At 40.5% G+C, this 22,682-nt stretch overlaps 1 protein-coding gene across 11 annotated transcripts in view; it reads left to right on the forward strand.

The window, feature by feature from the left end:
* Window positions 1–22,682, forward strand: part of STAU2 (staufen double-stranded RNA binding protein 2) — a 360,539-nt gene that overhangs the window by 66,588 nt on the left and 271,269 nt on the right. For all 11 annotated transcript variants that reach the window (XM_062188357.1, XM_062188348.1, XM_062188355.1 and 8 more), the window contains one exon: window positions 7,253–7,412. In XM_062188357.1, coding sequence (XP_062044341.1) covers window positions 7,253–7,412 — 160 coding nt within the window. The remainder of the gene's footprint in view (window positions 1–7,252; window positions 7,413–22,682) is intronic.

The raw sequence follows: 22,682 nt of genomic DNA on the forward strand, positions 1-22,682 counted from the left end.
CATTATCAGGGAGCAGGATTTGAAATGGAGCAGCTGGGACTCTAACCAGTGCTTATGTAAGACAACAGCATTACAGGTGGCAGCTTAGCTTGCTGTGTCACAGTACAAACCCCTGACCCATTTTTCTGTCTTTATGCTAATACCATGCTAGTTGGTCACTAGCTTTTTAATTCTTGAAGTGTTAGGCCTCCAAGGGATTGTTCTTTTTCAGCATTGTTTGGCTGTTGTGTGTCCTTCCCATTAAACATGATTTTTTAAGTTACCTTTCTCATTTCTTTTTTATTTTTTTTAAAGATTTATTTATTTAATAGGCAGAATTGCAGAGAGGCAGAGGCAGAGAGAGAGAGAGGTCTTCCATCCTCTGATTCACTCCCCAAATGGCTGCAATGGCCAGAACTGGGCCAATCTGAAGCCAGGAGCCTGGAGCTTCTTCTGGGTCTCACCAGTGCTCTTCCAGAGGCCCCACCTAAGTAACATTATTAGGATAAATTGAGAAGTTTATTCACAGATTCTTTGTGAATAAGAAATTCAAGAAATTCATTTGTGTTTTAGGAGTCCAAAACTAAATATTTTTTTTGACTTTTTTTAAACTTTTATTTAATAAATATAAATTTCCAAAGTACAGCTTTTGGATTATAGTGGCTTAAAAATGACTTTTTATAGCAATGGGGAAAATGTCAGGCTGCTACTTTTTCAGACAGCAAGTCCTCTGCATACATAGAAATTACATGAATTGTTATGACTATCAAAATCTATTGTCAATATTTTTTTACGAAATACTTTCTTCCCTCTCTTAAAAATGGTTTAATTTTCCCCTATCTTTTTGAGTCCTTTTTTTTTTTTTTGACAGGCAGTGTGGATAGTGAGAGAGAGACAGAGAGAAAGGTCTTCCTTTTTGCCGTTGGTTCACCCTCCAATGGCCGCTGTGGCTGGCGCACCGCACTGATCTGAAGGCAGGAGCCAGGTGCTTCTCCTGGTCTCCCATGCGGGTGCAGGGCCCAAGCACTTGGGCCATCCTCCACTGCACTCCCGGGCCATAGCAGAGAGCTGGCCTAGAAGAAGGGCAACCGGGATAGAATCTGGCGCCCCAACCAGGACTAGAACCCGGTGTGCTGGTGCTGCAAGGCGGAGGATTAGCCTGTTAAGCCACAGCGCTGGCCTGAGTCCTTTTTTTTTTTTTAACATTTATTTAATGAACATACATTTCCAAAGTACAGCATATAGATTACAGTGGCTTTCCTCCCCATAACTTCCCTCCCACCCGCAACCCTTCCCTTTCCCGCTCCCTCTCCCCTTCCATTCACATCAAGATTCATTTTCAATTCTCTTTATAAACAGAAGATCAATTTAGTATATACTGAGTAACGATTTCAACAGTTTGCCCCCATATAGCAACACGAAATGAAAAAAATACTGTTGGAGTACTAGTTATAGCATTAAATCACAATGTACCGCACATTAAGGACAGAGATACTACATGAGGAGTAAGTGCACAGTGACTCCTGTTGTTGACTTAACAAATTGACACTCTTGTTTATGGCATCAGTAATCACCCTAGGCTCTTGTCATGCGATGCCAAGGTTATGGAAGCCTTTTGAGTTCACCGACTCTGATCATATTTAGACAAGGTGATAGTCATAGTCAAAGTGGAAGTTCTCTCCTTCCTTCAGAGAAAGGTACCTCCTTCTTTGATGACCTATTCCTTCCACTGGGATCTCACTTGCAGAGATCCTTCATTTAGGTCATTTTTTTTTTTTGGACAGAGTGTCCTGGCTTTCCATGCCTGAATTCTGAGGCCAGAGTGCTGCAAAACTAAATATATTTCATATTATACTACCAAAATACTTTGTAATTTTTTAAGAGTTTTCTAAAATTTATTTTATTTTATTTTATTTTTATTCATTTGAAAGAGTTACAGAGAGAGGTAGAGCCAGAGAGAGAGGTCTTCCATCTGCTGGTTCACTCCCCAGATGGCCGCAATGGCTGGAGCTGCGCCGATTTGAAGGCAGGAGCCAGGAGCTTCTTCTGGGTTTCCCACGTGGGTGCAGGGGCCCAAGCACTTCTGCCATCCTCTACTGCTTTCCTAAGCCATAGCAGAGAGTTGGATTGGAAGAGGAGCAGCTGGGACTAGAACCCATGCCCATTTGGGATGTCAGTACTTCAGGCCAGAGCTTTAAACCGCTGCGCCACAGCACTGGCCCCTGGCTGATCTGAAGCCAAGAGCCAGGTCTCCCATGCAGGTGCAGGGGCCCAAGCATCTGGGCCATCTTCTGCTTGCCTAGGCCATACCAGAGAGCTGAATTGGAAGAAGAGCAGTCAGGGCTTGAACCTATGCCCATATAGGATGCCGGCACTGTAGGCAGTGGCTTTACCTGCTATGGCGTGGTGCCGGCCCCAGTCTGTGGCTTTTTATTGGGGCCATTTACACCATTTTGTTTTCATTTTCACAGCCATCCTATGTGTTTTTATGAGTCTTGTTTCACTAAAGAAGTAAATAGAATTAGAATAATTAATTTCTCAATGTTGCACATAGTAAATGGGAGACCCATTACTTAGTCTCCAGACTTTCCATTTGAAAATACTAAACATTTGATTATAGTGGGAGTCTTAAGAGAAATTGTAGAAAACTAGATATTTATTGGAGACATTTTTGTTTTGCAGAATGTTCATGTTGATAGTGATAAGAAAGGTAGCTTGATTGGGGAAATCTGATGTTAAGGGAACTGCTTTAGGATGGTAAACAGAAAATTTGTTTTTCTATACTCTCAACACTGTACTTCTGACATCAAGTATGTGAGAATTTCCCCTTATCAGCTTATTCTCAGAGTGCACCCACTGAGTATCCTGCAACTTAACTCAGTTATGATACTGACTGCCCACGTGAGCTAAGAGCTCAGTCCCACAGAGCTACCCTCACTTCACATGTTAGTCACAAGTCTGACTCTTCCAAACTTCTGACTAGCCAGATATAAATTTTAAGTTTCCAATTTATTGAAGAACTTGATTGAAGTTGAATGAATTGTTTGGTAATTTGATGCAGGAGCAAATGGAGAGAGACATGGACAAGAAAGACCACTCAGGTGTCTGGACTTAGACTGGGAAAATGGTGACATTTGGATGATTAGAAGGTAGGAAAGACTAGAAGACAGGAAGTGAAGCAGGGTCTTAGATTAAGGTGGTGACAATAGAAATTGCAAAGAACAGTTTTGAGATTTATATGAATGAGTCTTTTTTTTCCCCAAAGCTTTATTTATTTATTTATTTGAGAGGTAGAGTTACAGTGAGAAGGGGAGACAGAGAGAAAGGTCTTCCATTCACTGGTTCACTCTCCAGATGGCTGCAATGGCTAGAGCTGTACTGTTCAGAAGCCAGGGGCCAGGAGCTTCTCCCAGGTCTCCCACGTGGATGCAGGGCTCAAGTGCTTGGGCCATCTTCGCTACTTTCACAGGCCATAGCAGAGAACTGGATCAGAAGAGGAGAAGCCAGGACTCGAACCGGCGCCCATATAGGATACCAGCGCTGCAGGTGGAAAGTTAACCTATTGCGCCACAGTGTTGGCTCCATGAGTGAGTCTTAGGAAGGCAAGGATAAACAGGTTTTTAAGGTTTTGAATAATTGATTATTTAATTGAGAATAATTGATAGATTATTCTGGAGTATGAAGTGATTTTGGAGGAGATGGTGTGGGGAGATGATGTTTCTGTTTGATGTTATGCCTCTTGAGTATGGAAATTCCCAATGGTCAATTAGGTTTATTGAATATTGTTTCTCTAGGACAAGTTTGGAGACATGCAGAGTAAATTTAATATGCTTTGCTGATACTGTCAGGAATCTCATAGTCTAGTATTCACAGTAGAGATTTGTTTTTTTAGCATATGGGTTATGTATTACATATGCTGTGATGTAAGACATTTACATTTTATTATTTTGGTGGCAACAATCTTTGTTAAATCCAAACTTTTTTTTTAAGAACTAGTTATTGAAAACTCATTTTAAAATCAGGTAAATATATTAGGTATATGTTTTAAACTGAGTCAGAATAAAAGGAAAATCAATCACTTTTAATAGGTAGCTATGTATTTTTGAGTTTAAAATGATGGTAAATATTTTCCAACTCTCATTTTGAAAAATCAAAATCTACAGAAAAAAATGAAAGAGTAATGCAGTCAGTATTCATATATTTTTCAGAGTCACTGATCATTACTGTATTTGCCATATTTACTTCTTGCTTCTTCTATATTGACATAAATTTTTTCCTTGACCAATTTGAAAGTCAATTCCAGCCATCGTGACACTTTACTCTTAAACACAAATCTATAATATAAGACTAAAGACATTTTTCTGCACAACAGTGCTTCAGGAACTTTAATTTTGACTAAACATATGGAGGTTGGGTAGATGGTTAGCCTAATGGTTAAGACACTTGTGTCTCATATCTGAGCACATGGGTTTGATTCCCAACTAGCTCCTGAGTCCAGCTCCTGATTATAGCTTCTTGCTAATATAAACTCTGGGAGGCAGTTGTGATGGCTCAAATAAGTGTGTTTCTGCCACCCACGTGGGCACCCTGGATTGAGTCTCTAGCTCCCAGCTTTGGCCAGTTTCAGCTGCTGTGAGCACATTCAGGGAGTGAAACAGTGGGTCAGAGTGCACTTGCTTACTCTCTTTCTCTGCCCCCATACTTCTTTCTCTGAAGTTAAAAAATAAACACAGAAATGAGGGATCCTCAAAAAGTTCATGGAAAATGTGTATTTATTAAAAAAAACTGTGCATGAATTTCAAAATATTTTGCCCCCAAATGAATTTATGTTTTTTCTTTTTTAAAAGATTTTTATTTATTTATTTGAGAGGTAGAGTTACAGACAGTGAGAGGGAGAGACAGAAAGGACTTCCTTCTGTTGGTTCACTCCCCAAGTGACCGCAATGGCCAGAGCTGCGCCGATCCGAAGTCGGGAGCCAGGAGCTTCCTCCTGGTCTCCCATGCAGGTGCAGGGGCCCAAGCACTTGGGCCATCCTCCACTGCTTTCCCAGGCCACAGCAGAGAGCTGGACTGGAAGAGAAGCAACCGGGACTAGAACCGGTGCCCATGTGGGATGCCGGTGCCGCAGGAGGAGGATTAAGTGTGCCTAGTGTGCCACGGTGCCGGCCCCTTTATCTTTTAATTTGATTTCCTGTAAACTGAACTGCCTTCATATTATTTAAAATGTAATTTGCCTTAGTCTGTTTTGTGCCTCTGTTACAAAACCAGAGACTGAGTCACTTATTTCCAAAGAAATTAATTTGACCTACAATTTTGGAGACTGAGAAGTCCAAGACTGAGGGGCCACGTCTGGTGAGGGACGTTTTGTTGCCTCATCCATGGTGGGATGGACAAGTGAGTGCTAGAGAGCAGGAGGTGGCCAAAGTGACTTTCACACAAGGCCTTTCTCTTGACAAGGACCCACTCCTGCCATTTGACAGTAATCGTTTGTGAGGCAGACTGTGATGATCTCGCAGCACCATTGCACTGGGGGTTAGTTTACCTCACATGAACTTTGAGGTTCTTGTTCAAACCAAAGTGTAATCCATATAGTCAGGTTTCTGTGGTTCTCCTCTTAATGTCCTTTATGGCTTTATCCTCCCTGTTATAAATTTAATTAAGACTTGTACATTGTATTTTATCTTGTCTTTTCATTTCTCTCTAATATCCTTTAAGATATAGCAGCCCTGCTTCATTCTTTTGTTTTTTTCCCTTCACAACATTGATGTTTTTGGAGTCTAAGCCAGATGTCTTGTTGAATAGCCCATAAACTAGATCTGCTTGATTATTTTCCTATAATTCAGTTCAGGTTGAGCATTGTTTGCCAAGAATAATATGTAGTTGTTGATGTGTACTTCTCACTTGATCATATTAGGAGGCACACAATTTCATTCTACAGTTATTGCTGATGCCAATTTCAATACCTTAGTTAAGATATTTTCTGCCTGATCTCCTTTCTTTATCTCCTTTCTTTAAAGGTTTATTTTTTATATTAATAAATAGCACTATCTTAACATTGCAAAGAGATAAGCAGTCTATGGAGTAAAGCAGTTGTATGGGTGTCTTGTAACTTGATTTTAGATTTTAAAGGTAAACAGTAAGTTTCAGGGCTCATATATTGTAGACAGGATGTAGGATGTGCAAGGGGAAGGGTGTATGGGAAGTGAAGATGGACAGGAACAAAATCTGTGCCATGCTGAAATGGGAGCAGTTGAAGGTTTTTAACCTAGTGGATGATTGGGGTGATGCAGTTGGGTTTGAATTTTAGAATGATCGTTTTATTACAATCAAATTAGGTGATAATTACATCTAAGCTGAAGATGGAGCCAGGCTGAATTCAGTGCATTATCATTGGCAGAGAGAGGACAATTTAAGAAATATTTATGAGGTTAAAATGGACAGAATTTGCCAACTGGTTAAATGTTCATTGTGAGGATTGAAGAGTTTCTTGGTGATATACTAGTTTAATAGGATTGTATGTCTTTTTTGACTACATTGTAGTAAGTTTTATGTTTAAGGAATTGTTTTAAAGAATTGTTTATTTATTTGAAAGGCAAAGCTACAGAGAGGGAGCGTGAGAGACAGAGAGAGAACTTCATCTGCTGGTTCACTCCCAAATGGCCACAATGGCTGCAATGGCCAGGGCATGGCCAGGCCGAAGCCAGGAGCTTCCTTCAGGCCTCCCATGTGGGTGGCAGGTGCCCAACAATTTGGCTTTTTTTTCACTGCTTTCTCAGGACAATAGTGGGTATCTGGATTGGAAGTGCAGCAGTTGGGACATGAACAGGCACCACTTATTGCATTACAGGCAGCGGCTTAATTTTCTGTGCCACAGTGCTGGCCCCAGGAATTCAGTTTTATGAAAAGGTTATGGAGACAGGGCTTTTTGGCTTTTCTTACAGTTTCTCTTGCTCTGTATACTACATTCACTTGTTTGAGGACTATCTGAGTGACATTAACAATGTGATTCTATTTAGGGAAGAGAGTTCTTGCTTTATTCTACTGAAAATGTATGTTTAGAGCTGCTCTTAATTCTTTGGGAAGTAAATAACGGAATTTGGGACTATCTCTTACTCTTTCTTAGTAGAATAAGAGCTTTTGTTGCAAATGATTTCTAAGGTCATTGCTAGCTCTAACATTCTGATTCTGTGGGGTGTTTGTTTTTCTCTCAGATAGCCTCTTTTATTTCCTGAAAATTTTAAATGTTTTCTTTGTCTATTTATGTTTTTCTAAGATGTTCTCAGTGCAGCTGAGTCTTGGCGAGCAGACATGGGAATCCGAAGGAAGCAGTATAAAGAAGGCCCAACAAGCTGTTGCTAATAAAGCCTTGACTGAATCTACACTTCCCAAACCGGTCCAGAAACCACCCAAAAGTAATGTTAATAATAACCCAGGTATGGCACTGACTCTGCTCCTTCTGTTATGTTGTTGTATGCTGTATGTGCTGTTCTCTTTGTATTTCATTTATATAGCAGGCCATTGCACAGTCAGCAGGTATGAATAGTGTGTGCCCCGCCCCCCAACTGCTGAATAATAGCTGAAGGTGAGAAAATGAAGAGGGTAAATGCAGTTATTTTTAAAATTTGCTTTAGTTGATATATAAAACACATTTTTTACATTTTAAATGAAAAAAACATGTGGATGAAAACACAGAAAATAGTTGACAGTGATTTTTACAAAGATAGAAATGATCAGATTTTTTAAAAAAATATTTATTTATTTATTTGAAAGAGTTACACAGAGAGAAGAGAGGCAGAGAGAGAGAGAGAGAGAGAGAGGTCTTCTATCTGATGGTTCACTCCACAGATGGCTACATCGGCCGGAGCTGCACCGATCCATAGTCAGGGGCCAGGAGCTTCTTCTGGGTCTCCCATGTGGGTGCAGGGGCCCAAAAACTTGGGGCATCTTGTACTGCCTTCCCAGGCCATAGCAGAGAACTGGATTGGAAGAGGAGCAACCGAGACTAGAACCGGCACCCATATGGGATGCCGGTGCTTCAGGCCAGGGCATTAACCCACTGCGCCACAGCGCCGGCCCTGAAATGATCAGATTTTTAAAAGAATAGGTAAAGTGTATGTGTGTGTGTGTGTGTGTGTATGACAGGCAGAGTTAGTGAGAGAGAGAGAGAGACAGAGAGAAAGGTCTTCCTTTTTTCATTGGTTCACCCCCCAAATGGCCACTACAGCTGGCACAGTACGCCGATCCGAAGCCAGGAGCCAAGTGCTTCCTCCTGGTCTCCCATGTGGGTGCAGGGCCCAAGGATCTGGGCAATCCTCCACTGCCCTCCTGGGCCACAGCAGAGAGCTGGACTGGAAGAGGAGCAAGCGGGACAGAACCCAGGGTGCCAGCGCTGTAGGCGGAGGATTAGCCTAGTGAGCCACGGTGCTGGCCGGTAAAGTATATTTTTAATAAAGGTATTCTTTAGTTTAATAAAAATTATAAAATTAGCCATAAGCATCTTACCATTGTGCTTAGTGGTGTGAAAATTTAGAAATGGTTGACAGTTTAGACCACTTATGTATAATTTATTAAGAAATGTACATACAAAAAAATCACTTATGTAAAAATTGCTAAGTAAATAGCTGTTCTAATCTTAAGCTTCCAAGATTAATTTTTTAAAAAAAGTTCTTATTTGCATGTAATACCCACAGCATTATATAGCCAATGGGAAGGGACTTGTATTTGATATATTGCATTGATTGATAATATCAAGTTAATAAAGTCCCTAAAAATTGAGTGTATATCAGCCATATATCCATTTGTTCACTCATTTGTTAACTTTTTAATTCAAGTAGTTACCTTCTGATCAATATTAATATCACCTTAGGCATTTTTGTGAATGAGTTAAAGAAAATACATTATGCCTGCTGGCAATGGCTCTCTAATCTATTTAACCTATTGCAGTCCACATGGGTAGGCTCATAACTGGATCATGCAGACATTTCTTTCTTCTGTGGCTTGTGCTGGGTAGATGTGGTTTGCTCTTTCAAGGATTGCTATTTCCTGAACTCCATGACTTTCTATCCAACTGATTGCAGCATTCATTAATTTAGCTTAAATAAGCCAAGTATTATGACAATAAAGGAAAAAATTCGGTGTAGTTTGAAACTGGTAAGAAGATGTCTACTTTTAAAATATTTAAAACTTTGCATTGTTGGCTGATCATTATTACTCCACCACTGGCACTTCATTTTAGATACATAAGAGAGGTATAAAACATTTTTTATGTTTTATACCTTTTTCTGTGAAGATCTTAGTCTTGTACATAAATACGTAACTTGATGGTGAAGGTTAAGTGGAAAGTGAATTTTAATAGTGTCAGTATTAAAAGTAGTGATAACTATGAGCTGAAGAAGCTAAGGTAAGCTACGGGCCTTGAAAAGAGTAGGCAGGAATAGAGGAGAAGGAGGAATATTCTAACTGAGGATTCTATGAGGGAAGATACTGAAGTAGGAATCTGGACAGTGGGTTCCCTAAAAAAATTTATGTGATTTTTTTTTTTAGAGCTTTATTTTATTTATTTGAAAGTCAGAACTATGAAGGGGCGGGGAGAGAGAGAGAGAGAGAGAGAGAGAGAGAGAGAGAGAGAGAGAAAGAGAGAGAGAGAGAAAGAGAGAGGGAAATCTTCCAATTGTTGACTCCCCAAATGGCTGCAACAGCTGGGGTGGGGCCAGGCCAAAGCCAGGAGTCAAAGCCAGGTCTCCCATATGGGTGCAGGGGCCTAAGGACTTGGGCCATCCTCTGCTGCTTCCCAGGCAAATTAGCAGGGAGCTGGATTGGAAGTAGAACAGCTGGGATTTAGCTGGTGCCATATGGGATGCTGGAATTGCAAGGGACAGTCCGACCTGTTGTGCCGCAACACTAACCCCTATCGATTGACTTTAATTAGGGCAGGTAAATGACTAGTAAGAGATAAGACTGGAGATGTACTTAGGCAGTGGATTGTGATGGAGTTGAAAGCTAGCTCTGTGGGATCTATAGTTTGGGGATAATAATATTCATGACCAAATAGATGATGCATTTAAACACATTTTAGGAAATTCAGTTTCACATGTGAATGGAAGGCAGGAAATACTAACAGCAAGATTAGTTGGGAAATCACTGCACTAAGTTGTGGGTGAGGGAATAAAACAAAATGCAAGTGCTTTGAGTATTATATGCATCACAGCCCCCACACACCTGGTCTCACTCCTGCTCTGTGAGGCTGTTGGGAGTGGCATTTGGCATGGAGCAGAACAGCTCTCCAAGGCATGTAAAGTAAAGTAGGACCAGCTGTTTGCCAAGCTCTGGGTCAGGTCGCACTTTAGAGCATTATAGCAGGAAGTAACTCAGCAGGATTTGGAGGAAGAAAACAGAAGAGTTTATAAGACCAGTGGAGATGAGCATTTCCTCTGGTAAGTGTTGCAATGAGCTGAGGGGATGGAATGAAGTATAATGTTACACACAGGCAAGTGCACAGATTATACTTGTAGGCCTCCATCATAGCCTCTTCATTGGTTAAACAACTCCAAAGGAAACTACTGTTCTGATTTCTGCCAGATTAGTTGTGCATGCTTGTTGAAATAATAGACTTGATTCTTTTCTGGGAACTTGTTTTTCTCAATATTATGTTTGCATGACACATCCATTAATACTCCATTGCATAGCTATATCATTAATTTATTTCTTTATTATACTACTGATAGATATTTGGGTTGTTTATAGCTAGGGATTATTAGAAATAATAGTGCTATGAATGTTCTTGTATATGTATATTTCTGTGGAAATATACCCAAGGTTGAAAATGTTAGGTCATAGAATATGGGTGTGTTGAGGATCAATATATAATGTCAAATAATATCAATTTATTCTTTCACCAGCAGGAGAGCTGTCCACATTCTTGTCAACCTGTGATATCTTCCCTTTTCAAAATTTTACCTATTATGCTGCAGGGCATAATAGTAATTCACATTTAATTTGCATTTCTCTAATAACTAATAAAGGTGTTTGTTGAAGCACTATGTTGTAGGATAGCTTCTGTTGTTAAGTGTTGCTTGAAATATTTTTCCCATATAAAAAACCTACATTGTCTATTTTAAGTTTTGTATTCTATTTTTTATTAACTTATTAGTGTTCTTACATATTCTGAATTCACTCTTTGTCAGGTATGTATATTACTAATATCTTTCCATATTCCTAATGGTGCATTTTGTTGATTGGAACTTTCTTATTTTAATGAAGGCTAGTTTATTAGTTGTTTCTTTTCTTTTTTTTTTTTTTTGAAAAAAGAAATGCAGCTTATATTAGATTCTTAATAACCCCCTTTGGACTAGAAAGAAAAATTACAGTTAAATAAAGGCACCTTGCTTATATGCTTCTTTTGAAAATAAATATAATGGAAAATTAACTGGTATGTATGAGAGCAGAGTAGCTAGAAAATAGTTTCATTCCCATCTCTTTGAAGATTTGAGAGAGTAGACTTTCCATATGGCTCTGTAGTGCAAGAATTCTGGAAGCTTCTATATGAAAAAATAAACAAAAATTTGTTATCAGGATGAGATGAGACCAAACAAAAGACAGAGCATAAATCTATAGTTGTAAAATACTTAGCAGAAGACTGGATACATACAGAATATAGCAGCTATATCATGGGCAAATGGGCGAAAGGACAATATTATTGGTGTTATGTGTCCAGAGGTGCTGTACAAATAGAAATAAGTTTCCTAATTGGTGGGATAGGTATGCCATTGGCTGCTTCTCAGGACTAAGGGTCTTTTTGTAAAAGAAATTAGATTTGCCATTTGAATGTGCCCCTCCCTGGTCAAAAATGAAATAAATTGTAGACATAATGTCCTATTGTCCCTTAGAATGTCAGTATGTATTTTCTGAGTATATAGATACTTTCCTATCAGGAAGTTGACATTGCTCAGAATTACCATTTACTACATAGACTCCAAATTTCACCGATTCTCTCAATAATGTCCTTTTTAGGTCCAGTATCTAATCAAAATCACGTGGATCATGTGATGTACATGCCCTCCCCCCCTTTTTTAAAGATTTTATTTATTTTATTTGAGAGAGTTATAGAGAGTGAGAGGGAGAGACAGAGAGAAAGGTCTTCCTTCCGTTGGTTCACTCCCCCAAATGGCCACAATGGCTGGAGCTGCGCCGATCTGAAGCCAGGAGCCAGGAGCTTCTTCCTGGTCTCCCATGTGGGTGCAGGGGCCCAAGGAATTGGGGCATCTTGTACTGCTTTCCCAGGCCATAGCAGAGAGTTGGATTGGAAGAGGAACAGCCGAGACTAGAACTGGTGCCCATATGGGATGCCGTCGCCCCAGGCAGAGGATTAACCTACTGCGCCACAGCACTGGCCCCAGCCCTTTTTCTTCATTCCACTTCAATCTATAACATTTTCTAGGTCTTATATTTTAAGATCCTAAAATTTGTGGCCTTGACAATGATAATGACCATGTTTGAATTGTACGGGACCACATACATAGTTTGTAGAATGTTCCTCAATTGAGTTTGTTTTGGTGTTCCCTCAGGATTTATGCATTCTCAGCATAAATAACACAGGGATTACCTGAACTCATCTCAGTGCTTCATATTAAGAGACACCCAATATTGTTTTGTCCATGGGTGATGACTTTTGTTGTCATGGAGTAGCCTGTCAGACTTCTCTGCTGTAAAGTTAATAAATTAATAGTTTTGTTCTTAAATAGCAATTGGTATTTTTGAGGAAATATTTCAAGACTATATAAATACACATAAAAATATTCTGGTCCTCATCAAATTTTTTTCTACCTATCCAATTTAGCATCTAGTCTCAATTCTTATCTGAATCAATATTGCCTCTGAATGTTGCCAAGAGTAATTTGTTCAATTCCAGTATTCTTCTTAGATTTGTTAGTTGGCATTGTATCCAAGAGTAGAGCTTTCTCTATCCTTCATTTTGTTGTTTGTTTATATCACAGTGGACTCTTGGAGTTTCTTCTACTTAATGAGTTTACAATCTGTTACTGTCACCATCTATTTTGATGCTCCAATTACTCCAGGTCTGGCCAGTGGTATGATGCCTCCAAATGAACTTTTGCATCCGTCTGATGTTTCTCCATCATTCTTTGGACAGTTCTTGCTTTCTGCTTTAATAATGTGTCCTAGGTAATTTTTTCAAAAAATTATTTAAGTTATACATGTTTCATGTATTTCCTGTATACAGATTTAGGAACAGAGTGATGCTTCCCCAACCCCTCACCCATGCTCCAACCCTTGTACCTCCTCTCTCAAATTCTCACTCTTACTTTTTGTGAGGATCTGTTTTCAGATTACTTGAGGATCTTATAATTAACCCTATACTAAGTAAGAGTTCAACAAATAGTATGAAGAACAAAAAGCACTGTTCCTCAATGGAAGAGACAAGGGCTGTAAACAATCATTGAATCTCAAAATGTTTGTTTCACTCCAATACATTACATTTCCAGTACTCTTTTAGTTACCTCGGATCAGGGAAAACATTTGGTCTGTCTTTTTGGACTGGCTTATTTCATTAAGTATAATGGTTTCCAATTGTGTCCATCTTGTTGCAAAAGACAGGATTTCGTTTTTTCTTTTTTTACAGATGAGTAGTATTCCATAGTGTGTGTGTGTGTGTGTGTGTATATATCATAATTTCTTTTTAAAATATTTTTTATTTTTATTTGAGAGGTAGAGTTACAGACAGTGAGGGGGAGAAACAGAGAGAAAGGTCTTCCATCCGCTGATCCATTCCCGAAATGGCCACAACAGCTGGAGGAGGGCAGATCCAGAGCCAGGAGCTTCTTCTGGGTCTCCCATGCAGGTCAGGGGCCCTATCACTTGGGCCATCTTCTACTGCTTTCTCAGGCCTTAACAGAGAGCTGGGTTAGAAGTGGAGTAGCTGGTACTAGAACTCTTGCCCATATGGGATGCCTGCTCCACAGGTGGAGGATTAACCTACTGCACCACAGTGCTGACCCCATAATTTCTTTCTTTTTTTTAAAAAGGTTCATTTGTTTCTTTGAAAATCAGAGTTACGGCCGGTGCCATGGCTTAACAGGCTAATCCTCCACCTTGCAGCGCCGGCACACGGGGTTCTAGTCCCGGTTGGGGCGCTGGATTCTATCCCGGTTGCCCCTCTTCTAGGCCAGCTCTCTGCTATGGCCCCGGGAGTGCAGTGGAGGATGGCCCAAGTGCTTGGGCCCTGCACCCGCATGGGAGACCAGGAGAAGCACCTGGCTCCTGGCTTCGGATCAGCACGATGCGCCGGCCGCAGTGGCCATTGGAGGGTGAACCAACGGCAAAAAGGAAGACCTTTCTCTCTGTCTCTCTCTCTCACTATCCACTCTGACTGTCAAAAAGAAAAAAAAAAAAAGAAAGAAAGAGTTAGACAGAGAGAGAAGGAGAAGCAGAGAGAGAGAGAGAGAGAGAGAGAGAGAGGTCTTCCAGCTGCTGGTTCACTCCCCAATTGGCCACAATGGCCAGAGCTGTGGTAATCTGAAGCCAGGAGCTTCCTTTGGGTCTTTCCAAGCAGGTGCAGGGGCTTAAAGACTTGGGCCATCTTCTACTGCCTTCCCAGGCCATAGCAGAGAGCTGGATTGGAAGTGCAGCATCTGGGACTCAAACCAGGGCCCATGTAGGATGCCGTTACAGCAGACGGCGGCTTTACTTGCTATGCCACAGTGTCAGTCCCATGGCCCCCATAATATCTTAATCCAATCAAAAGTTGATGGACATCTGGGTTGATTCCATATCTGATAAATTGTAGTTGTACTAAAGTAAACACGGAGATACAGATAACTCATATGCTGATTTCTTTTGGTTTGGTAAATTCCCCGCAGTGTGATAGCTGGGTCATATGGTAGGTTTATATTCAGATTTCTGAGGTATCTCCATACTGTCTTCAACAGTTTCTGCACCAGTTTACATTCCCATCAGCAGTGGACCAGGGTATCTTTTCCCCCACATCCTTGCCAGCATTTGTCATTCTTTGATTTCTGTATGAGAGCCTTTCTAACTGGAATGAGGTAAAGCCCTGTTATAGTTTTGATTTGCATTTCCCTGATGGCTAGTGACCCTGAGCATTTTCTCAATTGTCTGTTGCCATTTGAATTTCCTCTCTTGAAAAATGCATGTTCAAGGCCTTTTCCTGTTTCTTAACTGGATTGTTTGTTTTGTTTTTGTTGAATTTCTTGAGCTCTTTATAAATCTGGATGTTAACCTTTTATCAGTTGTGTAGTTTGCAAATATTTTCTCTCATTCTGTTGGTTGCCTCTTCACTTTGCTGAGTTTTTTTTTTGCATTGCAGAAGCTTCTCATATAATCATATTTATCAGTTTTGGCTTTGATTGCCTGTATTTCTGGGATCTTTTCCAAGAAGTCTTTGCCTATGCCAGTGTCTTATAAAGTTTCCCCCATATTCTCTAATAATTTGAGTGGCTTTTTGTGTAGGGTGTAAGGTAGGGTTTGAATTTCATATTTCCACATATAGAAATCCAGTTTTTATAGCACCATTTGTTAAAACGACAGTCCCTGCTCCATGGATTTTAGCTCCTTTATCAAAGGTAAGTTGATTGTAGATGAATGGATTGATTTCTGGAGTTTCTGTTCTGTTCCATTGATCTACAAATCTGTTTTTGTGCCAGTACCAGGCTGTTTTGATTATAACTGTCCTGTAGTATGTCTTGAAATCAGGTATTGTGATGCCTCCAGCTTTGTTTTTGTTGTCTAAGATTGCTTCAGCTATTTGGGGACTCTTATGTTTCCATGTGAATTTTAGCATCATTTCTTTCTAGATATGCAAAGAAAGGCTGGTGCCGTGGCTCAACAGGCTAATCCTCCGCTTAGCGGCGCTGGCACACCAGCTTCTAGTCCCAGTCGGGGCGCCGGATTCTTTCCCGGTTGCCCCTCTTCCAGGCCAGCTCTCTGCTGTGGCCAGGGAGTGCAGTGGAGGATGGCCCAAGTGCTTGGGCGCTGCACCCCATGGGAGACCAGGAGAAACACCTGGCTCCTGGCTTCGGATCAGCGCGGTGCGCCAGCCGCAGCGTGCCAACCGCGGCGGCCATTGGAGGGTGAACCAACGGCAAAAAGGAAGACCTTTCTCTCTGTCTCTCTCACTATCCACTCTGCTTGTCAAAAAAAAAAAAAAGATATGCAAAGAATGTTGTTGGTATTTTGATTGGTGTCACATTGAATCTGTAAATTGCTTTTGGTAGTATGGACATTTTGATGATGCTGATTCTTCCAATTCATGAACATGGAATTTTTCCCATTTTTTAATGTCTTCTTCTATTTCTTTAATGTTTTGTAATTTTCATTGTAGAGATCTGTGACATCCTTGGTTAAATTTATTCCAAGGTATTTAATTTTTTTTTAGAGTTCTTGTGAATGGGTCTTTTTTTTTTTTAAATATTTATTTATTTACTTGAAAGTCACAGTTGAGGCAGAGAGAGAGGTCTTCCATTTGCTGGTTTGCTCCCCAATTGGCTGCAATGGCCAGAGATGTGCTGATCTGTAGCCAGGAGCCAAGAGCTTCCTCTGGGTCTCCCACATGAGTGCAGGAGTCCAAAGACTTGGGCCATCCTCTACTGCTTTCCCAGGTCATAGCAGAGAGCTGGATTGGAAGTGGAGCAGCCAGGTTTCGAACTGGCGCCCATATGGGATGCCAGCACTACAGGTGGAGGCTTTACCCTCTACACCACAGTGCTGGCCTCAAGAACTGATCTTAAAAGTTCTTTCTTAACCCTGACATTGTATATGTATACAAAGGCTATTGATTTTTCTATGTTGATTTTATATCCTGCCACTTTTCTGAACCCTTTTATGAGTTCCAATAGTCTCTCAGTGGAGTCTTAGTCCCCTATATATAGAATCTTGTCATCTGCAAATAGGGATAGTTTGATTTCCTCCTTTCCAATTTGTATCCCTTTGATTTCTTTTTCTTGCCTAATGACTCTGGCTGAAACTTCCAGGACTATGTTAAATAGCAATTCTGAGAGTGGGCATCCTTGTCCGGTTCCAGACTTTAGGTTGAATGCTTCCAGATTTTCCTCATTCAATAGGATGCTGGCTGTGTTTGTCATAAATTGCCTTGATTGTGTTGAGGAATATTCCTTCCATACCCAATTTGCTTAAGGTTTTCATCATGAAAGGATGTTGTGTTTTATCAAATGCTTTCTCTGCATCTATTGAGATAACCACATTTTTTAAAAGGATTTATTTATTTGCTTGAAAGGCAGAGCCACAGAGAGGCAGAGATAGAGAGAGAGAGAGAGAGAATGGTTCCCCATCTGCTAGCCTGCTCTTCAGATGGCCACCATGGCTAGAGTTGCACTGATCTGAAACCAGGAGCCAGGAGTCTCCCCTGGGTCTCCCACATGGGCGCAGGGGCCCAAGGAGTTGGGACATCTTTCACTGCTTCCCAGGCCACAGCAGAGAGCAGGATCAGAAGTGGAGCAGCCAGGACTCGAACCAGTACACATATGCGATGCTGGCACTGCAGGCAGAGGCTTTACCCGCTATGCCACAGCACCAGCCCCACCATATAGTTTTGTTCTTAGGTTTGTTAATGTGATATATCACATTTATTGATTTGTGAATGTTGAACCATCCCTGTATACCAGGGATAAATCCCTCTTGAAGCACATATTACTCCTAATAGACATGACCAGGAAAGATCTTTACCACAACACATTGTAGTCAAAAGTTCCACAGTAAAATCTAAAGAAATATTGTAAAATGTGCATGAGAGACATACCAGATTACTTTCAGAGGATCTCCAATTAGACTCACAGGTGACTTCTCAACAGAAACCCTACAGGCCAGAAGGGAATGTTGAGAAATAGTCCAAGTCTTAAAAGAAAAAAACTTTCAATCCAGAATACTATACTCTGCAAAGCTCTCATTTATGAATGAAAGTGAAATAAAGACCTTCCATAATAAACAAGTCGCCACTTGTTCAGTCTTAGAAAAGATGCTTGAGGATGTGCTACATACAGAAACAGAAAGATAGCCATCATTATGAAAGAATGTGAAGGCAGAAAATCCCTCAGTAATCCCCCAGTAAAAGAAATCCAGAGTAAACAATAGGAATATTTATGGAAAATGGAAGGGCCAATTCATTACTTATCAATAGTGACCTTGAATGTAAATGGCCTCAGTTTTCCAGTTAAAAGATACAGACTGGCTGAATGCTTTCAAAAATACTACCCATCTATTTGCTGCCTATAAGAAACACATCTTGCCAACAAAGATACACACAGACTGCAAGTGAAAGAATGGAAAAAGATATCCCATGCTAACTGAAAGCAAAAAAGGGCAGGTGTTGCCATCCTAATATCAGACAAAATAGACTTTAACATAAAAACTGTTAAAAGCGACAAAGAGGGTGCAAAGTAATGATTAAGGGATCAATTCAACAAGAAGATTTGACTATAATAAATGTATACATACCTAATTACCAGACACTTGCCTGTTTAAAAGAAATGTTAATGCATCTAAAGGGAGACATAGACTCTAATACAACAGTAATGGGGGACTTCGACACCCCTCTTTTATCAATGGACAGATCAACTAACAGAAAATCAATAAAGAAATAACAGAGCCAATCGACACTGTAGACCAAAAGGATCTACTTGATACCTACAGAACTTTTCACCCACAGTGCAGAATACACATTCTTCTCATTGGTGCATGGATCTCTAGGATAGACCATATTCTAGGCCATAAAGCAAGTCTCAGCAGATTCAAAAAATCAAAATCATACCGTGTATTTTCTTTGACCACAATGGAATGAAGTTGGAAATCAATAACTCAAAAATCTCTGGATCATATGCAAACACATAAGAGACTGAAGAAGTGTTCGTGAATGAACAGTGGGTTATAGAAGAAATCAAAAAATTTCTAAAAACAAATGAAGTTGACAATGCATCATATCAAAATTTATAGGTTACAGCAAAAGCAGTGTTAAGAGGGATTTTTATAACACTTGGTGCCTACATTAAGAAATTGGAAAGATAATAAATGAGCTATCATTGCATCTCAAGGTTCTAGAAAAAGAAAACCAAACTAAACCCTATATTAGTAGGAGTAAAGAAATAATGAAAATTAGGAAAGAAACAAAATTGAAATAAAAAAAAATATTAGTGCAATGAAGAGTGGTTTTTTGGGAAAACATTAATAAAATTGATACACTATTGCCCAACTAACTAAAAAAAAAAAATAGAGAAGACCCAAATCAATAAAATCAGAGATGAAAAGGAAATATAACAACAGATACCCCAGAAATAAAATCATCAGGAATTATTGCATAGAGCTGTAGGTTAACAGATTGAGAAACCTAGAAGAAATGGATAGATTTCTAAACACATACAGTCTACCAAAATTGAGTCAGGAAGACAAAAAACCTAAACAGACCAGTAATCAAGATGGAAATTGCATTAGTAATAAAGACCCTCCCATCCAAGAGAAGCCCAGGACCAGAGGGCTTCACTGCTGGATTCTCGGTCAGCTTGTAGTTTCCTGGTCTCAGCCCTAGAAGCTGTTTCTTTATGGAGCCCTGATTGCTCAGTAAAGATTTACTATCAGTTCATTTTTTGAGCAAATGTTTATTGAGTGACTGTTATGTTCAAAGAACTTCTCTGTCTCTCTTTTAAGGTTTATCTTGTTTATTTGAAAGGCAGACTTAACAGAAAATGAGGGAGGAAGAGAGAAAGCGAGCTTCCACTTGCTGGTTCATTACCCAAATGGCTGCAAAGGCTTGCGCTGGCAGATCCGAATCCAGGATCCTGAAGCTTCCTCTGGGTCTCCCACATGGGTTCAGGGGCCCAAGTACTTGTGCCTTCCTCTGCTGCTCTGCCAGGCACATCAGCAGGGATCTGGATTGGAAGACTCAAACTGGTGCCTACATGAGATGCTGGTACCACCAGTGGTGGTTTCTCCCACTACGCCACAGCACTGGCCCCTTTCTCTCTTTTTAAATATTACTCATTTGAAAGAGTGACGGGGGGTGGGGAGAGAAAGAGATCTTCCATCCACTAGTTTGCTCCCCAAATCTTCACAAGACCCAGGGCTGGGCCAGGTCAAAGCCAGGAACCTGGAACTCTATCCAGATGTCCTACAAGGTAGCAGGGAATCCAAGTACTTTGGTACCCTCTGCTACTTTACCAGGTACATTATCAGGAAGCTGGATTGGAAGTAGAGCCAGCGGGGCTCTGATATGGGATGCCAGCTTCACAAGCAACAGCCTAATATGCTGTGCCACAATGCAGGCTCCATCCAGGAATTTTCCTAACTGCCTTCAGAACTGTTTAAAGTGTTAGTAATATGTTGCTCCTTCAAAACTGGTTGTGACATTTTTCTTTCAGCTTTTACATATAGAGGTGTAAAATTATCTTTATGTACATATGTACACCTAAGTAGCCCTTTTGTATTTGTCACTATCAGATATAGAGATATCCCCTAATGTATCTATAACCACTAAAAATTGATTGTGTGTTTATACCTTATACATGACGGTGTGTTATAACCTTATGATACATGAGGAGCCATGGGTAATGATCATCTTCATGCAATCTTGTTCAACTCTTAAGCACTGGAAGACAAATTACTTAGTTAAGTGGAGACCACTCATAGCTTTAAGTTCTTCCATGAGTATTTTCTGTGGAAGTATTACTGTGCATGTAGAGAAGTTGTGCTCGTGGTGGGTGTCAGTATTGTTCTGTATAAAAGAGATGAACATGCTTTGCTATAGGATTTAAGTATTTTTTTTAAAGATTTTATTTATTTATTTGAGAGATAGAGTTACAGACAGTGAGAGGAGGAGACAGAGAGAAAGGTCTTCCATCTCACTGGTTCACTCTCCAAATGGCTGCAATGGCTGGAGCTGAGCCCATCCAAATCCAGGAGCTTCTTCCAGGTCTCCCACAAGGGTGCAGGGGCCCTAGGACTTGGGCCATCTTCTGCTGCTTTCCCAAGCCATAGCAGAGAGCTGGATCAGAAGAGGAGCAGCTGGGACTAGAACTTTTTGGTGCCCATATGGGATGCTGGTGGTACAAGTGGAGGTTTGACCTACTGTGCCACAGTACCATAAGCCTTTTCAATATGACTTGTGCTTTTTTGCTTCTCTTCTACTTTGCTTTACAAAGATCAGTTTCTGACATTTTTATGAAGAAAATGTGAGTATGCTGTAATCTTACTTTCAAATGAGAAATTTATATTAGATTATTTATTTAAATGATATAGATATAATACTTTTATCCAGTGTGAAATCCATACATCCATGGTAATGTATGCCACCAATGCATTCCAACACAATAAATTCTCTTAGAGGAAGCCATCTTTCAAGCTTCTTCCCTCCCATCCCATTTGGATTTTAAGCTACTCTGTGTGATTATTGCAAAATATAATTCAAAATGACAAATCTTAGACAACTAACATGTTCATTATTATACTGAAATCTTTATGAAATTTAAAATTTAAGCTTTTACAGGCATAGACTGGCCTTTGTTTTTCAAAACGATCTTTGGGGGGCTGTTGCTGTGGTGCAGTAGGTTAATCCTCACCCTGTGGCACCGGCATCCCATTTGGGCACCAATTTTAGTCCTGGCTGCTCCTCTTTCGATCCAGCTCTCTGATTTTGCCTGGGAAAGCAGTAGAAGATGGCCTGGGCACTTGGGCCACTTCACCTGTGTGGGAGACCTGGAAGAAACTCCTGGCTCCTGCCTCCTGGCTCCAGATCGGCTCAGCTCTGGCCATTGCAGCCATTTGGGGAGTGAACCAGTGGATGGAAGACCTTTCTCTCCTGTCTCTCCCTCTCATTATCTATAACTCTTCCTCTCAAATAAATAAATAAACTCTTTTTTTTTTTTTAATTTTTGACAGGCAGAGTGGACAGAGAGAGAGACAGAGAGAAAGGTCTTCCTTTTTGCCGTTGGCTCACCCTCCAATGGCTGCCGCGGTTGGCGCGCTGCGGCCGGCGCACCGCACTGATCCAATGGCAGGAGCCAGGTGCTTCTCCTGGTCCCCCATGGGGTGCAGGGCCCAAGGACTTGGCCATCCTCCACTGCACTCCCTGGCCACAGCAGAGAGCTGGCCTGGAAGAGGGGCAACCGGGACAGGTTCGGTGCCCCGACCGGGACTAGAACCCGGTGTGCCGGCGCCACAAGGTGGAGGATTAGCCTATTGAGCCGCGTCGCCGGCAATAAATAAACTCTTAACAAAAATCTTTGGACAGCTGTTAGGTAGTTTGTAATAATGTTAAGTATAAACCTACTCTGTGACCCAGTACTGCCACTTCTAGGTTTACACTCAAGAGAACTGACTATATATATCTCTTAGAAGCTTTATTGTGAAGTGGTCAAAGTCACTTTATACATCATGGCCCCAACCTGGAAACAACCCAGATGTTCCTTCAATAGCAGGATAGGTAAATTGTAATATTTTCATTTGGTGTTACACCATTCAGTGATTTCAAAAAGTTCAATGTATGCAACATTTGATAGATGAAAATAAAATTATTATATTGAATGAAAGAAGACAGAAAATAGATAAGAAGAATAGGCAAACTAATCTGTGATGCCAGAAGTCAGAATGGGTAATCTGGGGAGATGAGTATTGATTGGAGAGGCTGAAGAATGTGATGGAAATGTTTATATCCTGATCGGAACGGCACT

This window comes from Lepus europaeus, chromosome 4 (assembly GCF_033115175.1).
Source record: "Lepus europaeus isolate LE1 chromosome 4, mLepTim1.pri, whole genome shotgun sequence".
NCBI lineage: Eukaryota > Metazoa > Chordata > Mammalia > Lagomorpha > Leporidae > Lepus > Lepus europaeus.